General features: G+C 38.7%; 5 protein-coding genes across 7 annotated transcripts in view; all 5 read left to right on the top strand.

Annotated features, from left to right (window-relative positions):
* The window catches only part of LOC112574123, a 142,479-nt gene that overhangs the window by 75,667 nt on the left and 43,342 nt on the right, over positions 1-23,470 (top strand). The window lies entirely within an intron of this gene.
* Positions 1-23,470, top strand: part of LOC112574113 — a 103,863-nt gene that overhangs the window by 12,093 nt on the left and 68,300 nt on the right. The gene's annotated exons all lie outside the window — the stretch shown is intronic.
* LOC112574114 (BTB and MATH domain-containing protein 38-like) lies at positions 4,427-5,991 on the top strand. The gene is made up of 2 exons (XM_025254988.1): positions 4,427-4,874; positions 5,273-5,991. Exons 1-2 carry the CDS (start codon positions 4,619-4,621, stop codon positions 5,623-5,625), a joined length of 609 nt encoding a protein of 202 aa, XP_025110773.1. The 5' UTR covers positions 4,427-4,618; the 3' UTR covers positions 5,626-5,991.
* LOC112574107 (BTB and MATH domain-containing protein 38-like) lies at positions 6,979-22,674 on the top strand. 3 transcript variants are annotated; one of them, XM_025254973.1, is made up of 2 exons: positions 6,979-7,649; positions 8,087-9,468. In XM_025254973.1, exons 1-2 carry the CDS (start codon positions 7,367-7,369, stop codon positions 8,440-8,442), a joined length of 639 nt encoding a protein of 212 aa, XP_025110758.1. In that variant the 5' UTR covers positions 6,979-7,366; the 3' UTR covers positions 8,443-9,468. The 3 variants fall into 3 exon arrangements, with proteins under 3 accessions (XP_025110758.1, XP_025110761.1, XP_025110760.1); XM_025254976.1 differs by lacking the exon at positions 8,087-9,468 and adding an exon at positions 21,104-22,674 and having other exon boundaries at positions 7,197-7,649; XM_025254975.1 differs by lacking the exons at positions 6,979-7,649; positions 8,087-9,468 and adding exons at positions 20,412-20,836; positions 21,104-22,674.
* Positions 14,823-19,273, top strand: LOC112574102. Its single transcript, XM_025254968.1, has 2 exons — positions 14,823-15,713; positions 17,124-19,273. Exons 1-2 carry the CDS (start codon positions 15,452-15,454, stop codon positions 17,525-17,527), a joined length of 666 nt encoding a protein of 221 aa, XP_025110753.1. The 5' UTR covers positions 14,823-15,451; the 3' UTR covers positions 17,528-19,273.

Here is a 23,470-nt window from a genome sequence, read left to right on the forward strand (position 1 = left end):
TGGGAATCTCTGGATTGGGATCTCTGGGAATCAAGAGACGGCGGTTGCGTCGTTGGCGACCGTAGGGAGTCTCTACCTCATATGACCTGTTGGGCAGAGACTTGATGATTGTCCCTGGTGTCTGGGTTGGCTTCACCCAAACTGGCTGACCTGGTTCCAACTCAGCGGCTGGTCTGGCACGGTGTGCTCTGTCGAAGTTCTGTTTATGTTTCAACTTCTGCATCTCGTCTTTCTTATGAAAGTCCTTCCTTTCTTTTTCCTTTTTCTCGGAAAACTGAGATGGTATTGTGGGGACCATGGTGCGTAGTCTTCTCCCGAACAACAGTTCTGCTGGACTGAGACCTTGCTGAAGTGGCGTAGCGCGATATGTGAGAATCGCTAAATAAGGATCATCTGCCTTCTTCAGGATTGATTTCACAGTTTGAACGGCGCGTTCGGCTTCGCCATTCGCTTGTGGATAGTACGGGCTGCTTGTTGTGTGAGTGAACTCGTACTGTTGAGCGAACGTTTGGAACTGCTTGCTGGAGAACTGCGGGCCGTTGTCTGAGATGACGATTTGTGGAATTCCATGGCGGGAAAATATGCTCTTAACATGGTTGATGACTGTTTCCGCCGAAGTATTCTTCAAGTGTGCCAACTCAATATAACGTGAATAATAGTCCACCACTAGTAAGTACTGTTCTTTTTTCAGTTCAAAGATGTCCATGCCAACTTTCTGCCAAGGGAATGCTGGTGTGACAGAGGGAATGAGTGGCTCTGGGGGAATTGGCCTCTCCTTGATGCAAATTGTGCACTTCTGTACCATGGACTCTATCTGCTTAGAAAGCTTTGGCCACCAAACGCTCTCTCTGGCCAAGGCACGACATTTTACGATGCCTTGATGTCCAATGTGAAGTCTGTGGAGAATGTCTGTTCTCAGTACTTCAGGATGATCAGTCTTGATCTGTAGAGAAGAAGTCCATCATGTTCTGTGACTTCTGAACGTACTGTCCAAAACGCTTTCAGTTCTTCATGTTCTGGACTAGAACGTGGCCATCCATTGTGGAGATAATACAGCACTGTCTTACAAACAGTATCTCTTGCAGTCTCGTTCTTGATTTCTTCGATGCGTTTTTCACTGGCTGGCAAGCTCTGAATCACTTGCTTGATGAAGATCTCTTCTTCTTCACTTCTCTCATCTTTCTGAGTGTTTCTTACTGGGGCTCGTGAGAGTGTGTCAGCAGTCACGAGATTCTTGCCTTTTGTGTAGACAATGTTGTACTTGAACCTCATCAGGCGCATCCGGAATCTCTGAATTCTCGGAGGTAGATCTTCAAGGTTCTTTGTTTTCAGTAGAGCCAATAATGGCTTGTGGTCAGTTTCGATTGTCAGATCACGAAGTCCTGTGATGTAGTCACAGAACTTTTCACACGCCCAAGTCACTGCGAGTGCTTCACGCTCAACTTGTGCGTACCTGCGCTCAGTTTCCGTCATACTTCTTGATGCGTAGAAAACTGGCTTGAGGTGACCATCTGACTGTTTCTGAAGTAATACTGCACCGAGACCGAAAGATGAAGCATCTGTTGAGACGACGGTCGTTTTGTCAGTACCATAGTGTGCCAACACTGGAGCTTCAGTCAGCTGTTTCTTAATCTTCTCAAACGAGGTTTCTTGAGCAGTGTCCCAACACCACTCTATGTTTTTCTTGAGCAGGTCACGTAGCGGTTTGCTGTCGTTTGCGAGGTTAGGGCCTGCAAACTTCGCAACGTGGTTAACCATTCCTAACAATCTTCTGAGATCAGAAATGTTCTCTGGCTTGGGAAAATTCTTCACAGCAGACAGTTTCTCTGGGTCGATGGCGATCCCATCTTTCGAGATGATGTGCCCGAGAAAGGATATCTTCTCTTTGGCAAACTGGCACTTCTCGTCGTTCAGGGTAATGCCCGCTTCTTGAAGCGTCGACATCACTTTCTTCAAGTAACGATCATGTTCTTGCTTGTTCTTACCGAAAATGAGCAGGTCGTCAATGTCACAAATGACATTTTCATGGTTCGCCAGAAGTTGAGACATTCGTCGTTGAAATACTTCTGGCCCTGAACTTATCCCGAAGGGTAAGCGTGTATAACAGTACCTTCCAAAAGGTGTGATGAAGGTTGTTAACTCCTGACTTCCTTCATCCAGTGGAAGTTGATGGAAACCCTTTTTGCAATCAAGCTTTGTGAACATTTTTGCTCCTGACAGCTGGGCTAACAGTTCATCTGTTGACGGCAACGGGTAGTTCTCTCTGCGAACTGCTTCGTTTAGTTTGCTCAGATCGACGCAGATTCTGACTCTCTCGTCGCTCTTGGGCACCACTACTATTGGGGCGCACCAATCACTGGGCTTAGTGACTGTGCGAATCACTCCCTGTTCTTCAAGTTGATCCAATTCTGCCTTGACTTTCTGTTTCAAGGGCAAAGGTAAGCGTCTTGGAGCTGCTACTGCATATGGAACAGCTTGTTCTTTCAGACGAATCTTGTAAGGATCTTGTAGACTTCCTAGTCCTCTGAAAAGTTTTGGGAATTCTTCCTTGTACTGCTTTTCGTGGTCTTCTATAACTGTGTTGATTCTCTCAATCAACTTCAACGCTGTAATGGCTGGTCGACCTAGCAATGGTTCTTCAAGTGTTTTTACGACATACACATCTTGCAGTGTAGAGACATTCTTGTATGTCAGTTTTGCCTTGAACATGCCTTCCACAGCTATCTCAACACGACCTGGACCATACAGTTTCTTGCGCACTTTCTGCAATGGTCGCTTGGCTGCTGGAACTGCTGTCTGAGGTACGACGGTAACATCAGCTCCGGTGTCAAGCTTAAATACATTCTCTGTGTCTTCCATCAGGAGACTGACTTTCCAAGGATCTGTTGTCACACTGCCCACAATCATACCCATGTAAGCTTCTTCGTCTTCTTCTTCCTCTTCCACTGTGTGAATCGTAGAAGAACCTGAAGAGCGACAGACTGCAGCGTAGTGACCAATCTTGGAACATTTTCTGCATTTAGCGTTCTTTGCAGGACAACCATCTCTGTTGTGGGAACCTTTTCCGCATCGAGAGCATGGCTTAGTCTCTGGTTTTCCCCGAAGACCTGGCTTCGTACCGCAACGAACTTTTCGCTGACCTTTCTGAATCTTGTTGATGGTTTTCTCAACTGTACTCTCGCTGTTGCTTACCAACATCGAGTGTGCTTGAGTCTTGGACGTCTCATGAGCTCTGCAAATTTCTATTGCTTCTGGAAGCTTGAGTGTTTTCTTCTGCAACAATTTTTCACGCATAGTGTCATCTTGAACACCGATCACAAGTCTGTCACGAATCATGCGGTCAACATCCTTGAAATCACATGATTTTGCTAACTTGCGTAAAACTGTGACGTAAGTATCAACTGACTCATCCTTGTTTTGGTTTCGGCTATGAAACTTGTAGCTCTCATACACCTCATGTGTGCTACCCAAACAAAAGTCGTTGAACTTGTCGATGACAGTCTGAATATCTTTGTCGTTCTCCCCTTCTGCAAAGGATAATCCTTCGTAGATTTCTTGTGCGTCCTCACCAATGCAAGCTAATAGAACTGCACAACGATAAGCTGAATCTTCTTTATCAAGGCGCGTAGCTACCTCATAGTTCTGCCATTGACGAATAAATTTTTTCCAATTTACTTCAATGTTAGAAGACAAATCCAGCTTTGAGGGAACAGGAATGTTTGCAGTGAAGTGTTGTCTCTGATGTGTCTCCGCCATCTTGCGAGAAATGTCACTTTGCGAACGTACGACGCAATATTTCAAAATGAGAAAAACGTGCCCACCTGAAAGTTTTCTGGAGAAATCACACAGCTAGCACTTTGCTGCTCACTTCTGACACCATGTTGTGTTATTGGTTTGTGGGTATTAGAGGTGGCACTCATTAAACTGTCCAGTTAGAAAACACACAAGAGACCGCTTCATGTCGGCTCCCGCCCAAGTATATTTAAATCTCCTAACCGGAACTAAACCTTTTACGGATTGTTCATTTTGGGAATAGGGCCAACACTTGCCTTATGTCACAGATAATAGTTGCAGTTTTTTGGGGGGATACTTATCAACTTGCAGGAAACAATATGTTGTCGTCTATTCATCAAACTGTCGGAAAACAAGGGAAAGCGAACGAAAACAACAGCATGAAAACAAACAACAATTAAAGCATTCTTTGACCGTTGCTAAGTTAGCGTTTAGATCAGTTGTTATCTTTTATTGTTTGAGAGCATTACAATGTCAGGAGAATGAATTTTAAACATAATAGCTGCAGTGCTGTTTATTTAACACCAACAGCCTGTTGGTGTACTTTGGTGTTAGTTGTCTGTGCTGCATGCCGGGATGCCGTCCACAATGTACTGCGTCAGTCACGTGACTTCACTAAGACTGTGACTGTAGATCTAAACAGATAAACTTAAGCCTTCCTCCAAAGCACAGCAAACAACTTCCATGGTAAAACATTGTGTCGGGAAATATTATCTACATAATTTTCAATCATTCAAAGAAATCATCTGCTGATCGGAGACGATAAAGAGGAGCAGCTAGAAGAAAAAGAAAATAGCAGTAACGTTGTCAATCAAGGAAACACAAGATGGAGGCAGCAAGGACTTCAAAGCAATTTGGAGAACCCAACCAGCATTCCGATGTTACTCTTGTGGTAGAAAATCAAAAGCTTTACGTACACAAAGCTCTTCTAATTCTACATTCACCTGTATTTGAGAAAATGCTGACAGGGGACTTTAAAGAAAAAGAATTAAAGGAAATCCCGCTGCCAGGAAAGAAATATTCTGTAATGGTGGAGCTCATGGAGCAGATCTACCCCGGAAATGCCACTGACTTAGTCAAAGGTAAGCCCAGAAAATTCTTTCAGTAATGAAAACAAAGATTCTGCGCTGCATGTGAATCATCTCGGAAATAATTCCAAATTCATTATTATTCCTTCACTTCAATGCAACTTGTTTTGTTTCATGAAATATTTATATGTGGTGCCAGTATGCCAAGTGAACCATTTTCTAATCTCAATATAAATGATTTTAATTAACATGTCACTCGACTAATGTCACTGTATAGAAAAGAAACTGTATAAGTATTTTATTGCGGAGACTTGAGAACATTACAGTCCAAAGGACTTGTTTCATTTTCACTTCCAAGTTAAAAAAGTGCCGGTGTTATGGAGTGATCCATTGATCCGTTGATGCACGGTATACAGGGAAGTAAGTCTATTTATTGAAGAAATTTTCTCCAGATGAAACCATTGAGGACCTTCTTCAGCTGGCGGATGAATACGCCGTTCAGCAGGTTTTCACCAATTGTACACAGTACATCAACAACATTCTGCGGTCGGAGGATGAGCTGTCCACGGACCGCACTCTACTTTATCTCGGCGTGGTGGAGCGCTACGAAAGGCTGCAATCACTCAGAAGCAGGTTGATAGAACGAGCAAGCCGAATACCTGCCAACGACATGATCAGAAGCAAGTTCTTTCGTCTAGTGCCTGCTACAGCCATGAGAGACGCCTTACTCAAGCAAATTTTGGATTATGGTTCATCAATACCAATCAATATTAAACTACATCCAAAAAGGAAAAGATATGACTAGTAAAATGTAAATAATCATTTTCTTCTTTATTCCTTTATTGATCACACGTGTTAACTGACAGCAGTACTTCAACAGTCATTAGCAAAAATAAACATTATTATTTGTGGTAGTCAATTCTTTGTGTACAGTGAGTCGGGGGTCGCTCAAGCGAGACTTTCGGTTTCCCTTCGCTCGACTGATACTTTTTGTTTCCTTTCACGGCTGGTGTCAATGAAATGTGCGTTAATACCGCTTCAAAGCAAATGTCTGCCTCTGTACTTACTACTATATCTACTGTCAGCACTGCATCTGCTGCTACTGCTATCCTGTCATATACTTTTAATACTTAATATGTGTAACGCTTCTCTTTGAATCCTTGTTATGCACTTCTCTGGAGTTAAATCATAAAGTATTTAACTATTACCTATGTAGACTTCATTTGATTTTGTTGAATCTCAGTTGGTGTGAAGATAACCTTATTTAATACGTCAACTCACCTACTCACTCGGTTTCTGTTTTTTAAAAAAAAATCTTTTAAAACATTTCTGTAAGCGGTATGTTTGATTTTTAAATTCTACGCGATGTACTGTAATAAATTTCAAAATAGACGAATATGAACCACACTACGTCTCGAACATGAACCAAGGAAAGAAAACTGACAGATTTTAGCCAACCTAGAATGATTAATGATACTTAATCTGTTTTATCTACTCTTTGTTAGTCTGGTTGTCAAAACACACAGTCATACCGGTCTCTCCCACGAGAGAAGTGACAGAAAGACGTTCATGCGGAATGCAGAATGTAGATGAACAACTAAAAAATACTTACAGTATTTGGTCTGTTGACTAATTCTCTTATGTACCTAAACCTGTACACTAATCCAAACGATAGTGTATCAAGTATTATCGTATGCTCACCTCTAACCTCACGAGAATAAACCAATTTCTCTATTTTAAAAAGTCAACCCTCCCATCTTATTTATACATATCCTTTTCGTGGCTCTTGAAGGCGTTTAAATCAAATCAAAGAGCAGGATAAAATAATCGAAGAACTAAATATTTAGCTTAAACTACAAACCAGCCTACAGATTAATTTTTGTTTTTGACTGTATTATCTTCATCATTCGATAAGGTTCATCCGCACAGTGTTAATTAGACCTACTAAACAAAATGCTTAAATTGCGTGCATATCTATTTTTTTATTGGAATTTGAGGAAAGATGTTTATACCTCTTTGATCTAAAATACTATTTCTTAAAAAATAACAATTTCGTATTCACTATGTGTAGTTCTATGGCAGAGACATGAAAAGCTCATGTATAGTGTCCATCATTTCTGGCTCCATATATTTATATGCAGCCGAGTGGTGGGGTTTATGGAGTGGCGACAACAACCCTCCAGCACTCGAATAAAAGGAGGAAGCGTCAGCAAATGCGCAAGACTTTAATGTAGAGACTAGAACAATGGCCACGGCTGTGTCACATGTCAGTGCTTCCTCTCTGAACCGCTGTCGTCTGCTCTCTTTCTTTTTGTCGTCACCTTATTTTGACGTCATATTTTGACGTCACCTTATGTCATTTGCTCAAGGAACTGTACAACTAACATCCGGGCCTCTTCACTGTTGCTGATGAGGTTTCCCGCACGACACTTTTCCAGGAAATCTGTAAAGTAGCGACTGCGAGGAATTCGTCGGTCCTGTCGGGTGCTTTCTGACATTCCTATATTTTCCTCTGTATTGTCGTCTAACGACTGCAAACGAAAATTATGAATACCGCCCAATGCACGGAAGCGTCCTCTTCCAAGTCCTCAGAAAGTCGATTTGAAGTGGGTGACGACTTTGCCGACACTACCCTAGTGGTAGAGGATAGAAAACTGCATGTGAATAAAGCTTTGCTGATGATTCATTCGCCAGTTTTTCATAAAATGTTTACAACCGACTTCAGAGAAAAAGAATCAAGTGAAATTCCTCTTCCAGGGAAGAAATATTCCACAATGGTTGAACTTCTCGGTCACATCTATCCCGGACATGGAGCTGGCTTCATCAAAGGTGAGTTTGATGTTTCATGTTTTAACGTGCAGATTCATTTGTTGCGTGTGAATTGCAGTTTCAAAACGAATTGTCTCTGCATATCGTTAATACGTAAGTTACACATTTTCCCACTCGTTAAAATCTCTGTCAAGTGAACTAAATCTGAACCTTTTTATTTTTTAGAAATCAGTCAAAATTTCTAAATAAACTTAAAATCTGTAGGTCCGTCTTCCAAGATCAACCAAGATCATTTAAATCAAAAGGAATGTATTTTCAAGATCACACAATAACACCCATAACCCACTCTGAATATATAATTTGCATTGTTCTATTTTTTAAGACTATGACACTCATCTTAGTTTCACGTGATTGCAGTCCCTGTAACGAGGAGTGCAGATGTTTACATAAAGTATATTGAAGAGTAAACCTCATACAGCTGATGATATTTTGTGCAGATGACACCCTTGAAGACATTCTGCAACTGGCGGACGAATACGACGTCCAGCAGGTTTTCGCCAACTGTACACAGTACATCAACAACATTCTGTTTTCGGAGGATAAGCTGTCCACGGACCGCACTCTACTTTATCTCGGAGTGGTGGAGCGTTACGAAAGGCTGCAATCACTCAGAAGCAAGTTGATAGAACGAGCAAGCCGAATACCTGCCAACGACATGATGAGAAGCAAGTTCTTTCTTCTGGTGCCTGCTACAGCCACGAGAGACGCCTTACTCAAGCAAATTTTAGATTATGGTTCATCAATACCAATGGAGATTAAACTACAGGCACAGATGAAAAGATATGACTGGTAAAATGTAAATAATCATTTTCTTCTTTATTCCTATTTTGATCACAAGTGTTAGCTGACAGCAGTACTTCAACAGTCATTAGCAAAAATAAACATTGATCAGTATTTCTTTGTTTTCATTTTATTTTTAGTTTGATCTTTTATTTATTATTTACATTACTTATTTTAATCTCTATGGATGAACAAGACAGCATCAAGAGTTTGTTCTCTGAACCCTGTATCCCATCCTGCACGTCATCTCTCCACGCCAATGATCCATGGAGGGGAAGTGACCTCAGGTGGATGACGTAGCACACAAAAATAACAGCCGGCAAATCTTCACATGTTTGAAAGCATTGTTGAAAATTGAAAATATTATGTAAAACATGAAGTCTTTAAAAATCACTCCATTTCTAACGTTACTCGCCATACAGAGTATTGTAGCTGATTAGCGGATGTTTTTCTAGTCAGGGTTACACACACACGCACTATGAATATTAAGTCTGAAAACCCTCAGGTCTAGACGTCCCAAGAGTATGAAATAGCTTCCCGGAAAAAAAACAGCTGTCAACAACAACAAGAACTGAACAATTGCATCCTAATAATTTAAGTCTATCCCAGGACCATAAGCTTTTTTGTTCCTTTTCTTGCTTTCTCACTCTCTGGGTTTCAGGTATAGCCTTATAATCTGCTTTTCTGCATTAGATTAAGCACAATTTGATATGTCCATTATATAACGGTGATATGATAATTTGAATGTTGTTATCTACAGAGGGATATAACCGCATTTTTGTGCATCATTTAAATTCATTTCACTATTTTTTTTATAGAAAATCTAAAGGTCTATTGAGTTTTAGTTTAATTATTCCTCGTGACTCCCCATGGAACACAGGGCCGCAGCACCAAACTCTCCTTTAATCATTTGAAATTGTAATATTTAAAAGTCTGTTCATTTAAGAAAATTCCTTGTTTTATCACTGTTTAATGAATTCCTATACTTTCTCTTTTTTTCTTTTTCTTTTTTTTTTGTCTCTTTTTTATTTATTTTATTTTTTTTGAGTATCATTGATTCATTGTTATCACAAAAGGTCACCATTTGTTGTACATGTAAGATAAATTGTTATTGTATGATGTAAATGTTTCCTGGTTTATACTCAATGACATTAAATATGTTTTCATGAAAAGGAAATGAAAATATGTGTATGTCATTCTTACCAGGTTTGAAGTGGAACTTCAGAGAGTATGTGTGGTTTAAAATTAAACGTTTTTAAAACATAATTTTAATGGGCATATTAAACGTTTAAAATAACATTTTCTGCAAACATTATTGAAACATTTTTGCTTAAAACATTTACAAAAATACGTTTATAAAACTTTTAAAACTCGTTTCCAGAAGCTCTTAATTAAAGGTTTTTAAAACATAATTTTAATGGGCATAAATTATGTTTTACGAACATTTTGTGCAAACATTATTAAAACATAATGCGTAAACTTTTTATAAACATTTATAAAATGTTTCAATGCTATCTGGGAAATAAACTCGATAACACGGGGTGCAAAACAACATATCATCACTAACCCTCACCAAGAGGTGTGGGTTTACAGTGGGTGGGGTATGTGCTGAGAGGACTAACACCCTTCATGCCTCCCCTCCACACACACATGTACACACACATGTTGAGGTTGGATCTCAAATAACTGACTACTTTGATTGTATATCCAGTGTCAAACAAGGATGTGTACTAAGCCCTTTACTGTTTTCTATATTTCTATCTGAGCTTTGGTCAGACCTAACATTATGTGGTGCACGTGGTATTGATGTCCTGGCAGATCCACTTGGGATCTCCTTTTTGATGTATGCTGATGAAATTGCTATTGTTGCTGATTCCCCTGTTGACCTTCAACGTAAAACCTGAGTGCAAGCAATGTGATAGTCAAAGTGTGGAAGACCGATACCATTTTCTGTTAATATGCCCTAAATATACAACTCTACGTAAGAGATATATCCCACTCTTTTACCATAAATTCCCCTCATCCTTTAAGGTTCTACTTTTGTGTAAGAACCTTAAGGGTAAAGTAGCTATTAATGTAGCCCTCTATATAACAGAATGTCTGAAAATGAGGACATCATGACAGTGTACATATAATTAGTTAGCACTGAATGTCATTATACTGTTTATCATTTAACTAAAAACCAAATACAACTAAAAGGTTGATCATGTACAGCAATCCACTGCTAATTTGCATGTAACATACAATATAAGAGGTTGATGTGAACCAAATGGTATCTAGAAAATGTACATTACACATGTAAGATCTGTATGACCATGTGCATTGCATGAGGTATAGGGATGAATGTCAGGGTCTTGTATGATTGTTACTATTTTTGATGTTGATGTGGGCCAGATGGCCTCCTAAAAACTGCATGCATAAAATAAAATAAAAAAAACACACGTGTATCTTCTGCTTGATTTACAAGGATTTTAAGAAAACCAGTTTTCTAATTTTTTCTTAATTATTCTAGGAAACGGTACCTCTTTCCATTATTTCTCATCCTTGATTCACGGTGTCGTACAGGAGAGGACACTTTTTTTTTTTATTGACATTTTAATCTTTTACTTATACTAATTTTTTTAAATAGACAATTTTTGTTCACAAAAAGGGACGGTGCAATGGGTTGGTGTAAAGGGAGACAATCGAAGGCGTGAAACAGTTGGCACAAGGGCAATGTCGATGTGTCCATGTGAGCTGGTCTATAGACATCTATTACAAACCACGCGAGTTGACGCACATTAAATCATCAGACTTGAAGATGATCGTCGAAATGCTGTTAATGCACGCTGACAGGAGAAGAGATGAGCACACAAACTTACGTAGAAAGGGTTTTGGATGAACGGATTTTTTTAAATATAAGGGAGATAATTATTAAACGTGTAGCAGTCGACACTAGTCGATCAATATCACTAAAACAAAAGCATGAAATATCCGAAATGTAGTTTTATAATATAAGAAATATTTTGTCATTAAATAATGTTTAGTAAGTAACTATGCAATTGCATATAGAAACATTTTTATAGAAAATATAAGCGTTATTAAGCTAGTACACTCAAATACGCACCCTAACTTTACAGAAAGATGGGTTTGGCTAGGCTGTGGGTCGTCACCTGTCGGCGCCATTCTAAACTGCCAACTCGCGAGCCATGTGCCCTGGTGGTAATCTCCGCTGAGTCTGGCTGTTTCTTCTCTATTTTACATTCAGAGATAAAAAACTTTGCTTATAGTAGTAAATTCTCTAATGTCTTATCTATTGGACAGTTTGCTTCATATCCAAATAGTATTACAGATTCGTTAAGTGCTAGTTTACTATTTTTAGAGCATTTTTCCTTTACTGCCTTTTCTAGGCTTGTCCAAAATAGTTTGGTTGCCTTGCAACGCCAAAATAGATGTTCAATTGTCTCCCTTTCGTTGCCACAGAAAGTGATTTATTATTAACTTCTATCCCCATATATTCTGCCAGGGAGTTTGTACCTAGAATTCTCTGGATAATTATGCACTGAAACCATCTCAGTTTAATATCTTTTATTCCTTGAACCTTGGAAAATATTATTTTCCAGGGTAATTGAGCCCCTATTTTATTTTCGTATGAAACAGCTGCCCAGAAAAATAAACGTCTCGGCGAAGACAGCTGTCAACAACAACAACGAAAACTGAATAAATAAACTCGATAACACGGGGCGCAAAACAACATATCATCACTAACCCTCACCAAGCGCTGTGGGTTTACAGTAGGTGGGGTATGTGCTGAGAGGACTAACACCCTTCACGCCTCCCCTCCAAACACACATGTACACACACACGTGTATGTTCTGCTTGATTTACAGGGATTTTAAGAAAACCAGTTTTCTATTTTTTTCTTAATTATTCTAGGAAACGGTACCTCTTTGCGTTATTTCTCATCCTTGATTCACGGTGTCGTACAGGAGAGGACACTTTGCCTCGCAATATGTTCATCGACCGTGTTATTGCTGACCTCGCATTACTGTACTCTAGGGAATTCCCGTTCCCCGTTCTTTCTTCTACCAGCTTCGCAAGACAGACTCTCCGATTCCATAGAAAGCCTCTTGAGATTGAAGTTTAAGCTTTCGTCGTCGCCATATTGAGCAGGATTCTCTCAAAGAACGAACACACTGCTTTACCGCGTTTACTTCCTTTTTTCATTCTACCATCACGTCTGCGCAAAATACAGAAGCAGATTGAACTTAGGGAATGCGAAAATCAGAAGAAGATTCAGAAGTATCTCAAGAATATGAAGAAGAAGAGGAAGAAGTATATAATAACCGATTTCAAAAGAGCAATCAACATTCCGACATCACCCTAGTGGTCGAAGGTCGCAAACTTCATGTTCATAAAACTTTACTCATGTTGCATTCGCCTGTGTTTGAAAGAATGCTTTTGTCTGACTTCAGAGAAAAAGGGTCTGAAGAGATTCAGCTTCCAGGAAAGAAATATTTTGCAGTGGTCGATTTTTTGGAGCAGATTTATCCTGGAAACCCCATTGACTCAGTCAGTAGTAAGTGGTTTTATTCTTCATACACGTCAGTAATACAGACTGATAGTTTGAAGTTAAAGAGAGAAATTGTGACATATTCGTTATTCGTTTAATGAACATTGTTTGGCAGTCATTAAATAATTAAACATGTGGGACACACAAAGTCTGTGTGCTGATGCATGCGAGAAAAGTGCTGATGCATGTGAAAGACCGCGAAACGTGACCCACCCGAGAGGTATAAAGGGCAGAGCTGAGACGCAAGGACAGGGGAGAAAACTGCGAAGTGAAAGCGCGAGACAAGCGACACAGCCGTGATTGTTGTTCTTGCCTGCATGAAAGAGTTGTGCAACTGCTGACAGGTTCCTGCCTTTTTGGTTTGAGTGCTGGACTGTTGTGGTGACTGTTCAATCCCACCACCACCAACCGGTTACAAATACAATGGGACTTTAGGGAATTTCTGAAGTTTTGGACTCTTTGCCAGATAAGTTCCACCTGTCCAGACTGACAAAAAGTCTTCAGATGATATTGTTTTTATGGGAACATCATAACGAGTACTTAGACAAACGCAAATGTTTATTACTGTTATCAATATTACGTCTTGTAGATTTGTTTACCTCAGCATCACTGTAAACAACCTGAGTAATGTCTTGCACTATGATGTTGAGACATGATTAGGCGATATTGCTTCTTCAGTTCCATCAGAATAAGTAATATTCGCGGTCTGACCCTGAATGAAAGCAGCGCCTGACCGTAGTAATCGCTAAGGGACAAAATTCATCTGTGGCACAAGCATTTAGAGAGTTCCAAAATATCAATCATTCAGGTGTGAAGAGGTAAGTCACCACAGTAGAATCCTGGGAAGCTGTAATGTTAGGTGTATTTACGATTCACCAGCTGTACTGACGGAGAGGAGGATGCTCAACAATTGTAGGAAAAAGATTTGAAAGTAAGATTACCTGCGCCATCCTATGTGTTCCTCTTTTCATGAAAAGAATCATCTACAGACTGCGGCTAATTTGTGTAATTTTTGTTTGTTTCAGAAGAAAACATTGAAGACCTTCTTCAACTCGCAGATGAATACGATGTTGAGCAGGTGTTCACAAACTGCACACACTTCATAGCCACGGAATTATGTGGCCAGTGCTCAGGACGAACGATGTCGACAGATAATATTTTGTTTTATCTCGGACTGGTTGAGCGATTTGAGCGACTTCGTTTATTAAGAAAGCCGTTGGTACATCGAGCAAGTCAAATACCTGTCCACGAGATGGAGAAAAGCAAGTACTTTCTCTCTGTGCCTGCCTCAGCTACGAGAGATGCCTTGCTGCTGCAAATTAAGTCACGAAATCGTCGCTGATTATTACAAAAGATTTGGAGAAAATAACCGATGCAGAAATGGTTTAGTCGACTTGGGACTTCTAGTCAATGCAAACTAATGAGGAGGTGTAAAGAAAGCCTTATTGGTAAATTTCATTAGCAGCTTGTCGTTTCGTTACTAGTCATCGTTTAGCATGCGAATAATCTTTTTTTAAAACGACTCTTCTTTCATATATCAACTATATTTGTTATATCAAGACAGTATTTAACAATAATATTGGCTATAGATTGAATGAGTTTGATCGAATACTCAAAGGTTCTCTGTAACGGAATGGTTTAAATGTATGTGTAGCTGTCTGAGATTATTATACCGCAAGTAAACCATAAGTAACTGTACATTCATTTTCAGTTTCATGTATCCTCAATCGCCAATAAAGGTGATTTTACTTGCAATAATTAATAATTGTTCTATGCTATTCTATTATCTCTTTTTTTTTATCTTAAGCTGGTCAAATATTATTAACATATAAATTTGATGAGAGAGAAGATAGTGGGGACAGCACTATACAAACGACTTAGAGAATTGAACGAGTGGCCGCTTCTTTTCGTTCTCGCCTATTGATACCTCAGAGAGACGTAGCGATGCTATTGCGGAGGTAGATCACCTAGTGTCGTGGTGCGGTGAAAAATAGTCCACAACTTGAAGTGTGTAAAAGCAAGGTGATAGTTGCCTTCCGCAAGAAAAGACTTCCCGTGTTGCCTCTCACTGACAATGGTGAGGCCAGTGACCAAGGTTGTGTATTTCAGGTTTCTGGGATGATCACACCCCTTTACCTTAAATAATCTGATAGGAGAACAATGGGGTGTTGATTACTAAGCTAAAATAGTTAAATTGTAGATCACTAATGAAATTTTAAGTAACGGAGCGGCTTTGTTGGTGAATCTGTGAAAAGAGTGCATGGAACTCATATGTTCATTTAGTATTCCAATGATTCGTGTGACTGTTTACAAAAGTGTTTTGCAGTCTACATCCGCAGTGACGTGGTCCCACATAGAGACCACATAACGGGTTTTCCCGCACGGTGCTTTTCAAGGAAGCGTGAGTAGACTAATGCTTCCTGGAATATTCCCGGTCCTGCCTTGAATAATCAACAAGGTGATTTCGAAGATGGAGACTTCTCTCAATCCTCAAAAAAGCCGATTTGAAGTATCTGACGACCTCTCTGATGTCACTCTAGAGGTAGAAGGTCGGAGACTGTATGTTAATAAGATTCTTCTAATGCTACACTCACCTGTTTTCAACAAAATGTTTACAGCTGACTTCAAAGAAAAATGCTCAAGTGAGATTCCTCTTCCAGGAAAGAAATTCTCTACAATGGTTGAACTTTTGGAGCAAATCTACCCCGGTGATGGCGTGGACTTGATTACAGGTGAGTTTGACCTGCTTTCAATCGTTGTCGTATGGTGAAATACACTGTAAACTATTGCTTCCTTCCCAGCATGTCTAGGTCATCCAATTTTCTTTGTTTCTGTGTTGTTTACTTGTTTATTTTGTGTCACTAATTATGCATCCATTTATAATTCTTAATATTTTTATTATTTCTCTGATGTCACATTGTTCATAACAGTCTAGTTTTCAACATCTCGTTTAACTCAATCATGATGATGTTGCACCATACTGATGACAGGATTTTGACCATTTTACCAGAATGTTACATTGGAAAGCTGGATCAAGTCGCCATAGTTATTCGTAATTTATTTCCATCTGAAGACGATGTGCCGCAAAAGAAGAAACAAGCACCTGTAATTCACGTTGTGTAAAATGAAAGGAAAATGCTTATCTAATCTCTAGCTTTGTGACTGAAAACAAAATAATAACATTATCTAAAGATGACATTTATTTTTTCAGATAGTCACTTTGTGGAACTAACAGTGTGCAGCATGACAAATTAGTACAGTTACATCTTGGGATAATTTCTCCCTTAAACTATGAAGCAGTGTGAGTAAAACGCACATTTAAATAGGTTAATACACATTGTTTATACTTAAAAACAAAGTAAATCAAAGATTTAAGGTAAGAACATCCGATTGTACTTGTTGTAACGGCCATTTTAGTCATAAATTTACTATTATATTTTTTTAATTCGTTTTATATTAATTATGTAAGTAATAATTATTGGCTTTTTCTTTGTAAGTGGTACTTCACATTCCTTCTACACAAAGAGCAAGAATTCTAATTGATGATGACAGCCTCACAGTTTACGCCGACACCCCTCGTTATGCCAATGTTATTAATTATTAAAGACGATAGGGCTCTCTTTCTGTCATGCGGCATTCGCTTCATCTATCAGTATATATATAGTCTATCAGCAGCTAAGCAAATGGATTACAGTGGTGACAATATAGAAATGTAGTAAGCTGTGTCGATTTATTAGCCAGCAAAAAATTCAATTTATACAGATTGTTCCACAGAATATGGACCATGTTTTTTTTTTACTGAGACAATCTCCTGCAAACAGCCTTTAAATGCTTAAAAAATACGATGCCGCCTCACTGACAACACACATCCGCTTAGTGTTGATTGTGTTTGTTTACTCCAAACATTACAAGCCTCCTAGCTCTCAAATTATTCCAAGACAGTCTATTAACAACACTTTCCTTTATTGTCCTCTAGAATCCAGACTAATGTACGCACAAACGATTGCAAAGGAGAAATACACATCTTCTGTCACACCTAGAAACCTTCCCAACTTTTTTGTAATTATGGTCTGTACTTCTGATGACACCCTTTAAATCATCCTTTATGCTATAATACATCTCAAACACTTTTCTGTCTTCAGACAAAACCTTACCAGACCTTCTTGAGCTCGCAGACGAGTATGACATGCAGCACGTTTTCCACAACGCCAAGCAGTACATCATCCAGCGGCTACGTGACCCCGGTCTAAAGAGGTCAGCAGACCGTACTTTCCTCTACCTTGGGGTCGTCGAACGTTACAAACGGTTGGATTCGCTAAGAAATTATCTTGTGTGGCTAGCAGCAAGTATACCTGCTGAAGAGATGGAAAAAAACAAGTTTTATCATTTTGTACATGCCACAGCCATTAGAGATGCTCTGCTATTGAGACACAAGGCAGTGGAACGTTTTATCAAGGATACAACTTATACGAATTTAGTACCTGACGTAAACAAGTTGGTCGAGAATTTCAAACCTCGGTCACTGTGTGCTAATAGTTCACGTTAAAACCCCAGGGGTATCTTGTTACCTAGAGTCTGTCTACATGCAAGCCTTCATTACGTAGTTAATTAGATTATTCTAACAATCAAAGTAATAATGAAGAAATTATCTCTCTTTCTATATATATATACAATAAAGGGAGAGAAAAGTATTAGTCTGATATCACTGCCTTGTATGCAAACGTATGTAAGTGCAATAATTATGAAATGAGAAACAGTCTTTAGCTGCTTATGAATCTCACATCTACGTATACCTGAGTTCCTGGCATCCGTGATGATAAGGAAACTGATGATGAGTTTCATGAAATATATATTTGTAAGTCACATTTTTAGCAAAACATGTAAAATATTCTGGTGTTTATGTGTGAAGATTAAAGTATTACACATATTAGGTGGCATGCCACTTAGTCGGTTGGTCGGTAGAAATAAGTAGGCCAGACTTGGGCAAAGGGCTGCCCGAGGGCCGGATCCGGCCCGCCTCCTGTCTCTGACCGGCCCGCCCGCTGGCCCGCCCGCCCGTTCAGAGTTATATATATATACTGTATTTGGTAAAGCTGAGTTAACTATATTAGTCCGGCCCTCTAAAACCATCCCAATTTCTCATGCGGCCCTTGGGAAAATTCATTGCTCGCCCCTGAAGTAGGCCATCAGGAAGTTTATTTCCAATCCTAAGACTGTCTACAGATATTTTTTCTCATGTTAGAGATATCCCCTTGATCAAAATTTCATTAGTACAGTCTCCTTTATTTAATGATCATTGCTCATTAGTAGATTGTCTTTTATTTAATATTTATTGTGAAGAAACTCTCGTTCCCAACTACCACCACAACAATTACTACATCTCCTGCATCTCCTAATATGTACTTAAATATATATGTATTTCGACAATGTAGTAACTCTTTTTATAAATATGCATTCTGATTCAGTTGATGTGATTATGTACATCATGGTCCTTTATTTGACGATATTTTAGAAGAAAAATGCCTTGTAGTATGAGGGGTTGGCATTAGACACTAAACATGGATCTTGTTTGATATGGAAAGTTTAACATGATATACAAAAAAAAAAAAAAAAAAAAAAATACCTATACAATGTCCTCATAAGGAGCTTTAGTAAATATACTAGAATGTTAGTACAAGACAACGTTATCTAATAAAAGAAAATTAGAATAATGATATTATAGAGAAGGATGGCTATGGTGTTAACAATAATATTGGCAGAGGATTGAAGAGGTGAGATCGGAGGATGAAAATTGTCTGCGATCACTGAAAGTGATTCTTTTGTTTTCTTTTCCCTGTTGCGATGTTTTGATGGACAGAGTTTTGTAACCAGTGCAATAACTACTTTCAGTGCTGGATCTGGTGCTACTGGTATGTCCTACCTACATACTTTTAACACTTAATATGTATAACGCTTCTTCTTCTATCTTTGTTATGCATTCCTGTACATTAATACATTGGTTAATTTATTGAAACCTGAATCCCGAAGGCACTGAGTTTGATTAACTTGAGTTGATTAACTTGGGATCCATGGCAACAGTCACGACCGGATGGGATGGAAGCTGTTGCTGTAGACGTGATGAACATTTTGGTCTGCGCCTGTTTATAATTATATGGTCATGAATTCCTTCTTCCTATTACATCCTTATATTTCACGGCTTCCTTTGAATGAATATGTAATCTAGTTTCCTTGTTAGCATGAGAGTGGTCGAGTAAGCAAACTGTGGAAATAAATTGTGCCAGGTAGAAAACACTTGTATTGTTGTTGTTCAGCGGTGCAAGGGTGCATCGCGAAAGTCTGCTTGTTATCTAAGTAACACAACAGCTTAACAAAGAAAATCAATGGTAAAAAGATCACTAAACACAATTACTGTGATCAGTCAGGAAAACAGCAAAAATATTTCTCTTTTGTCGCTCTTTTTTTCCCCCATCTCTCAAAACTAAATGGGAGACAATCCGAATGTAATTGTGTTGCATTAGCTTTTATACAGTTGTCTTACCTGCACCTGAGAGCCCATTTTGTTTGTTTTGTTTACTTTGTTTACTTCTGGAGACTTTATATAAAAACTGGGAAAAAACTCTCTAGTTTCAAAGCCCATCTCTTTAAGAAAAATCTTGCATAATTAAAATTGTTCCTTTCATTGCTCGAAACTTTTTCAATGCCTCTACTTCACATTATCAGTCTTCCACGAGAGAAGTGACAGAAAGGTGTTCACGCGGAATGCAGAATGCAGATGAACAACTAAAAAATACTGACAATACTTGGTCTGTTGACTAATTCTCTCATGTACCCAAACCTGAACACTAATCCAAACGAAGGTGTATCAAGTATTATATCACATGCTCACCTCTAACCTCGAGAGAGTAAACCATTTTCTACATTTAAAAAAATCAACCCTCCCATCTTAAACATTTTTTTCGTGGCTCTTGAAAGCATTTAAATCAAATTAAACAATAAACAAAATGGTTAGTAAAGAGCAGAATAACATAATCGAAGAACTTAAAATTCAGCTTTAACTACAAGCCAGCCTACAGATTAATTTTTGTTTTTGACTGTATTATTTTGATCATTCGATAATGTTCATCCGCGCAGCGGTTATTAGACCTACGGAACAAAACGCTTAAATTGCGTGTATATTAATTTTTGAGCAAACATATGTATACCTCTTTTAAATATACTTTCATTCAAAATAACAATTTTGTTTTCACTGCATGTGTAGTTCTATGGCAGAGCAATGAAAGCTCACGTATAGTGTTCATAATTTCTGGCTCCATGTATAATTTCCGATGAACATTTTTTATCCGCCACATGAAATTGGCTTATGGCAAATCGTAACGGATATTAGGAGCAGGTCTTTTAACGGTTGTTACTCAACATCTCATGATGACACTGGGTTTTCCCGCACGGCGCTTTTCCAGGAAATGTGTAGACTAGCGTCTTCGAGGAATTCGTCGGTCCTGTCGAGTGCTTTCTGTCATTCCTACTCTGAATATTTTCCTCTGTATTGTCATCTAACGACTGCAAACGAAAATTATGAATACCGCTCAATGCAAGAAAAAGTCCACATCCAAGTCCTCAGAAAGTCGATTTGAAGTGGGTGACGACTTTGCCGACACTACCCTAGTGGTAGAGGATAGAAAACTGCATGTGAATAAAACTTTGCTGATGATACATTCGCCAGTTTTTCATAAAATGTTTACCAACGACTTCAGAGAAAAAGAATTAAGTGAAATTCCTCTTCCAGGGAAGAAATATTCTACAATGGTTGAACTTTTGAGTCACATCTATCCCGGAAATGGAGCTGGCTTAATCAAAGGTGAGTTTAATGTTCCATGTTTTAACGTGCAGATTCATTTGTTGCGTGTGAATTGCAGTTATACATTTAATGGTGAAAAAGGTTTTATCAGCAGTCAGCTGTAACTATAAAATATAATTGCAATGCTTGAAATTAAGCACCTAACTAAAATGTTACAGGCGCTTATCATAGTTTCACGTGAGTGCAGTCCCTGTAACGAGGAGTGCAGATGTCTACATAAAGTATATTGAAGAGTAAACCTCATACAGCTGATGATGTTTTGTGCAGATGACACCCTTGAAGACATTCTGCAACTGGCGGACGAATATGATGTCCAGCAGGTTTTCACCAACTGTACACAGTACATCAACAACAATCTGAGTTCGGAGGATAAGCTATCCACTGACCGCACTCTATTTTATCTCTACGTGGTGGAGCGCTACGAAAAGCTGCAATCACTCAGAAGCAAGTTGATAGAACGAGCAAGCCAAATACCTGCCAACGACATGGCGAGAAGCAAGTTCTTTCTTCTGGTGCCTGGTACAGCCACGAGAGACGCCTTACTACAGCAAATTTTATATGGCGTTTCATACCGCTAAAATACAGGAAAGTATAGACTTATGTGTCTAGTAAAATGGAAATGGACCTGCACAGTTTCCATGATAAGACTGGTAGCCAGCAGTACTTCAACAGTCATTAGCAAAAATAAACATTGATCAGTATTTCTTTGCTTTCATTCTATTATTAGTTTGAGCTTTTATTTATTATTTATACTATTTATTTTAATCTCTATGGATGAAGAAGACAGCATCAAGAGCTTGTTCTTTGAACCCTGTATTCTATCGTCAGATCTCCACGAGAATGACCCATCGAGAGGGAAATGACCTCAGGTGGATGACGTAGCACACAAAAATAATAGCTGGCATATGTAAAACATTTAGCTTTTAAAATACACTCAATTTCTAATGTTACTCACTATACAAAGTATTGTATCTGATTAAGGGATGTTTTATAGTTTTACTGTCTTTAAGTATTCAACTTTGAAGCAATATTCACCATGTAGTGTTCTGAATACACGCGAAGTTCGTTTATAAACTTTGGGCCAGGAACCTATTTCCCGTTTGTGGAGATACGACTGTATAAGCAATGGGCAAAAATGTCTGCACCTTCATCGCCAAAGGATGACAGATGCTCTTGGTAAAGCAGTAATCTCCTTGTTCCCTTGTCCAGCTAGTTTACCACATAATGAACCTATCCCCCTTCTATAGAGTCTAACCTGCCCCAAGATTAGTGATTCCAATAACCTTCTGTTAGGGTGAAAAATGTCCTTTTGCCTCAAGATTTGTTGGCCCCGTTGTAAGGTAGCACACGTTTCTCGAACCCTTTATATTTCCTACAAATTTGTTCGTCGAAGAGTGGCTGGTTCGAAACTCCCTCGAGCAAAGGAGAGGTGTCATTTAGCCGCAAAGTGTTTTGGTTCATGTTCAAAGTGGTTCACGTTTCTAGTTTATGAGACTCAAAGCTTGGTGCACTAAGTTGCTCTGGGCTTTTAGTAATAAAGTCTGCTTGTCCTTCCTGTGTGCTTACTATGACTGTGTAGAGCCGCTTGCGGTAGACAGTATCTCAGACCTTGGGCAGGCAGCTCTCATGAAATTCTTCTCTTCCTTCTCTTTGTTCATGTTTATTACTACTATTGAGATTACCTACATTACTTAGTTATGTTTTGTGGATAGTGTTGTGTGCTAAAAATCTCTAATTCTTGTATTCAATTAGGTTTTAAGGAGATTAGTTGTTAATTATTAAGACAATAGTTCTGACTTAAATGCATCTGATGTAAATAAATATTTTCTTTAAATCTACTCCTTGCCTGTCAGAGGAAATGAATGTGTGCTCGCTTAAGTTTAGTGTGAAAAGTAGTATTTCTCTAGGAAACAAAAGTCATGTCGTCAAGCGCACATTAAAATCCGAGAAAAATCAGTTCTCAAAAATGGCACATCGGAAACAGCCAAAACCAGTGCACCTAATGTAAGTTTTTTTAAAGGGCATTATAATTACGAGATACTAGAATACTGCAATAACAAAATTACAAAGATAACGATAAAGCGGATTACAGGGAAACCGTCCAAATAGCAAAGATAGCAAAATAAATAGAAGTCTATGAAACTTACATTATTTACTTGCTTTATTGAGCACACTGCTTCATAACAGATATTAATTATAGTAATCTGCAGGACATATATAAATATAGCAGACACGTCCCAGTTTCTGTAAGAAATTCAAACAGAGATGTTTTGTCAGAAGATGGAACAGTCTGTGTGCAGTGGATAAAGAAAGGTATCTCTGAAGCAAACAGGAGGATGAGAACTATTTAAATGTGCTATGTAAACGGGAAATAAATATGAGGTAGGTACGAGACGGTTGTGGGTAAGTAAACAAGTAAAAATGCGAGATAATAGACATTCTAGGTTATATAGTGAACTTGAATCTAAATAAAACTAGTCGATGACAACATACACACAAACACATACACTATGAATATGAAGGCTTGAAAACCCTCAGGTCGAGATGTCACAAGAGTATGAAGCAGCTGCCGAGGAAAACAAAAATTTCTCGGCGAGGACAGCTGTTAACAACAACAACAAAACCTGAATAAAT

Source organism: Pomacea canaliculata, linkage group LG10 (assembly GCF_003073045.1).
Source record: "Pomacea canaliculata isolate SZHN2017 linkage group LG10, ASM307304v1, whole genome shotgun sequence".
Classification (NCBI taxonomy): Eukaryota; Metazoa; Mollusca; class Gastropoda; order Architaenioglossa; family Ampullariidae; genus Pomacea; species Pomacea canaliculata.

Excerpts from the sequence above, each read along its gene's own strand:
- LOC112574114 (XM_025254988.1), top strand. The coding sequence starts at position 4,619 with ATGGAGGCAGCAAGGACTTCAAAGCAATTTGGAGAACCCAACCAGCAT. Across the intron at positions 4,875-5,272 it reads TGCCACTGACTTAGTCAAAG|ATGAAACCATTGAGGACCTT; the intron begins GTAAGCCCAGAA and ends AATTTTCTCCAG.
- LOC112574107 (XM_025254973.1), top strand. The coding sequence starts at position 7,367 with ATGAATACCGCCCAATGCACGGAAGCGTCCTCTTCCAAGTCCTCAGAA. Across the intron at positions 7,650-8,086 it reads TGGAGCTGGCTTCATCAAAG|ATGACACCCTTGAAGACATT; the intron begins GTGAGTTTGATG and ends TATTTTGTGCAG.
- LOC112574102 (XM_025254968.1), top strand. The coding sequence starts at position 15,452 with ATGGAGACTTCTCTCAATCCTCAAAAAAGCCGATTTGAAGTATCTGAC. Across the intron at positions 15,714-17,123 it reads TGGCGTGGACTTGATTACAG|ACAAAACCTTACCAGACCTT; the intron begins GTGAGTTTGACC and ends TTCTGTCTTCAG.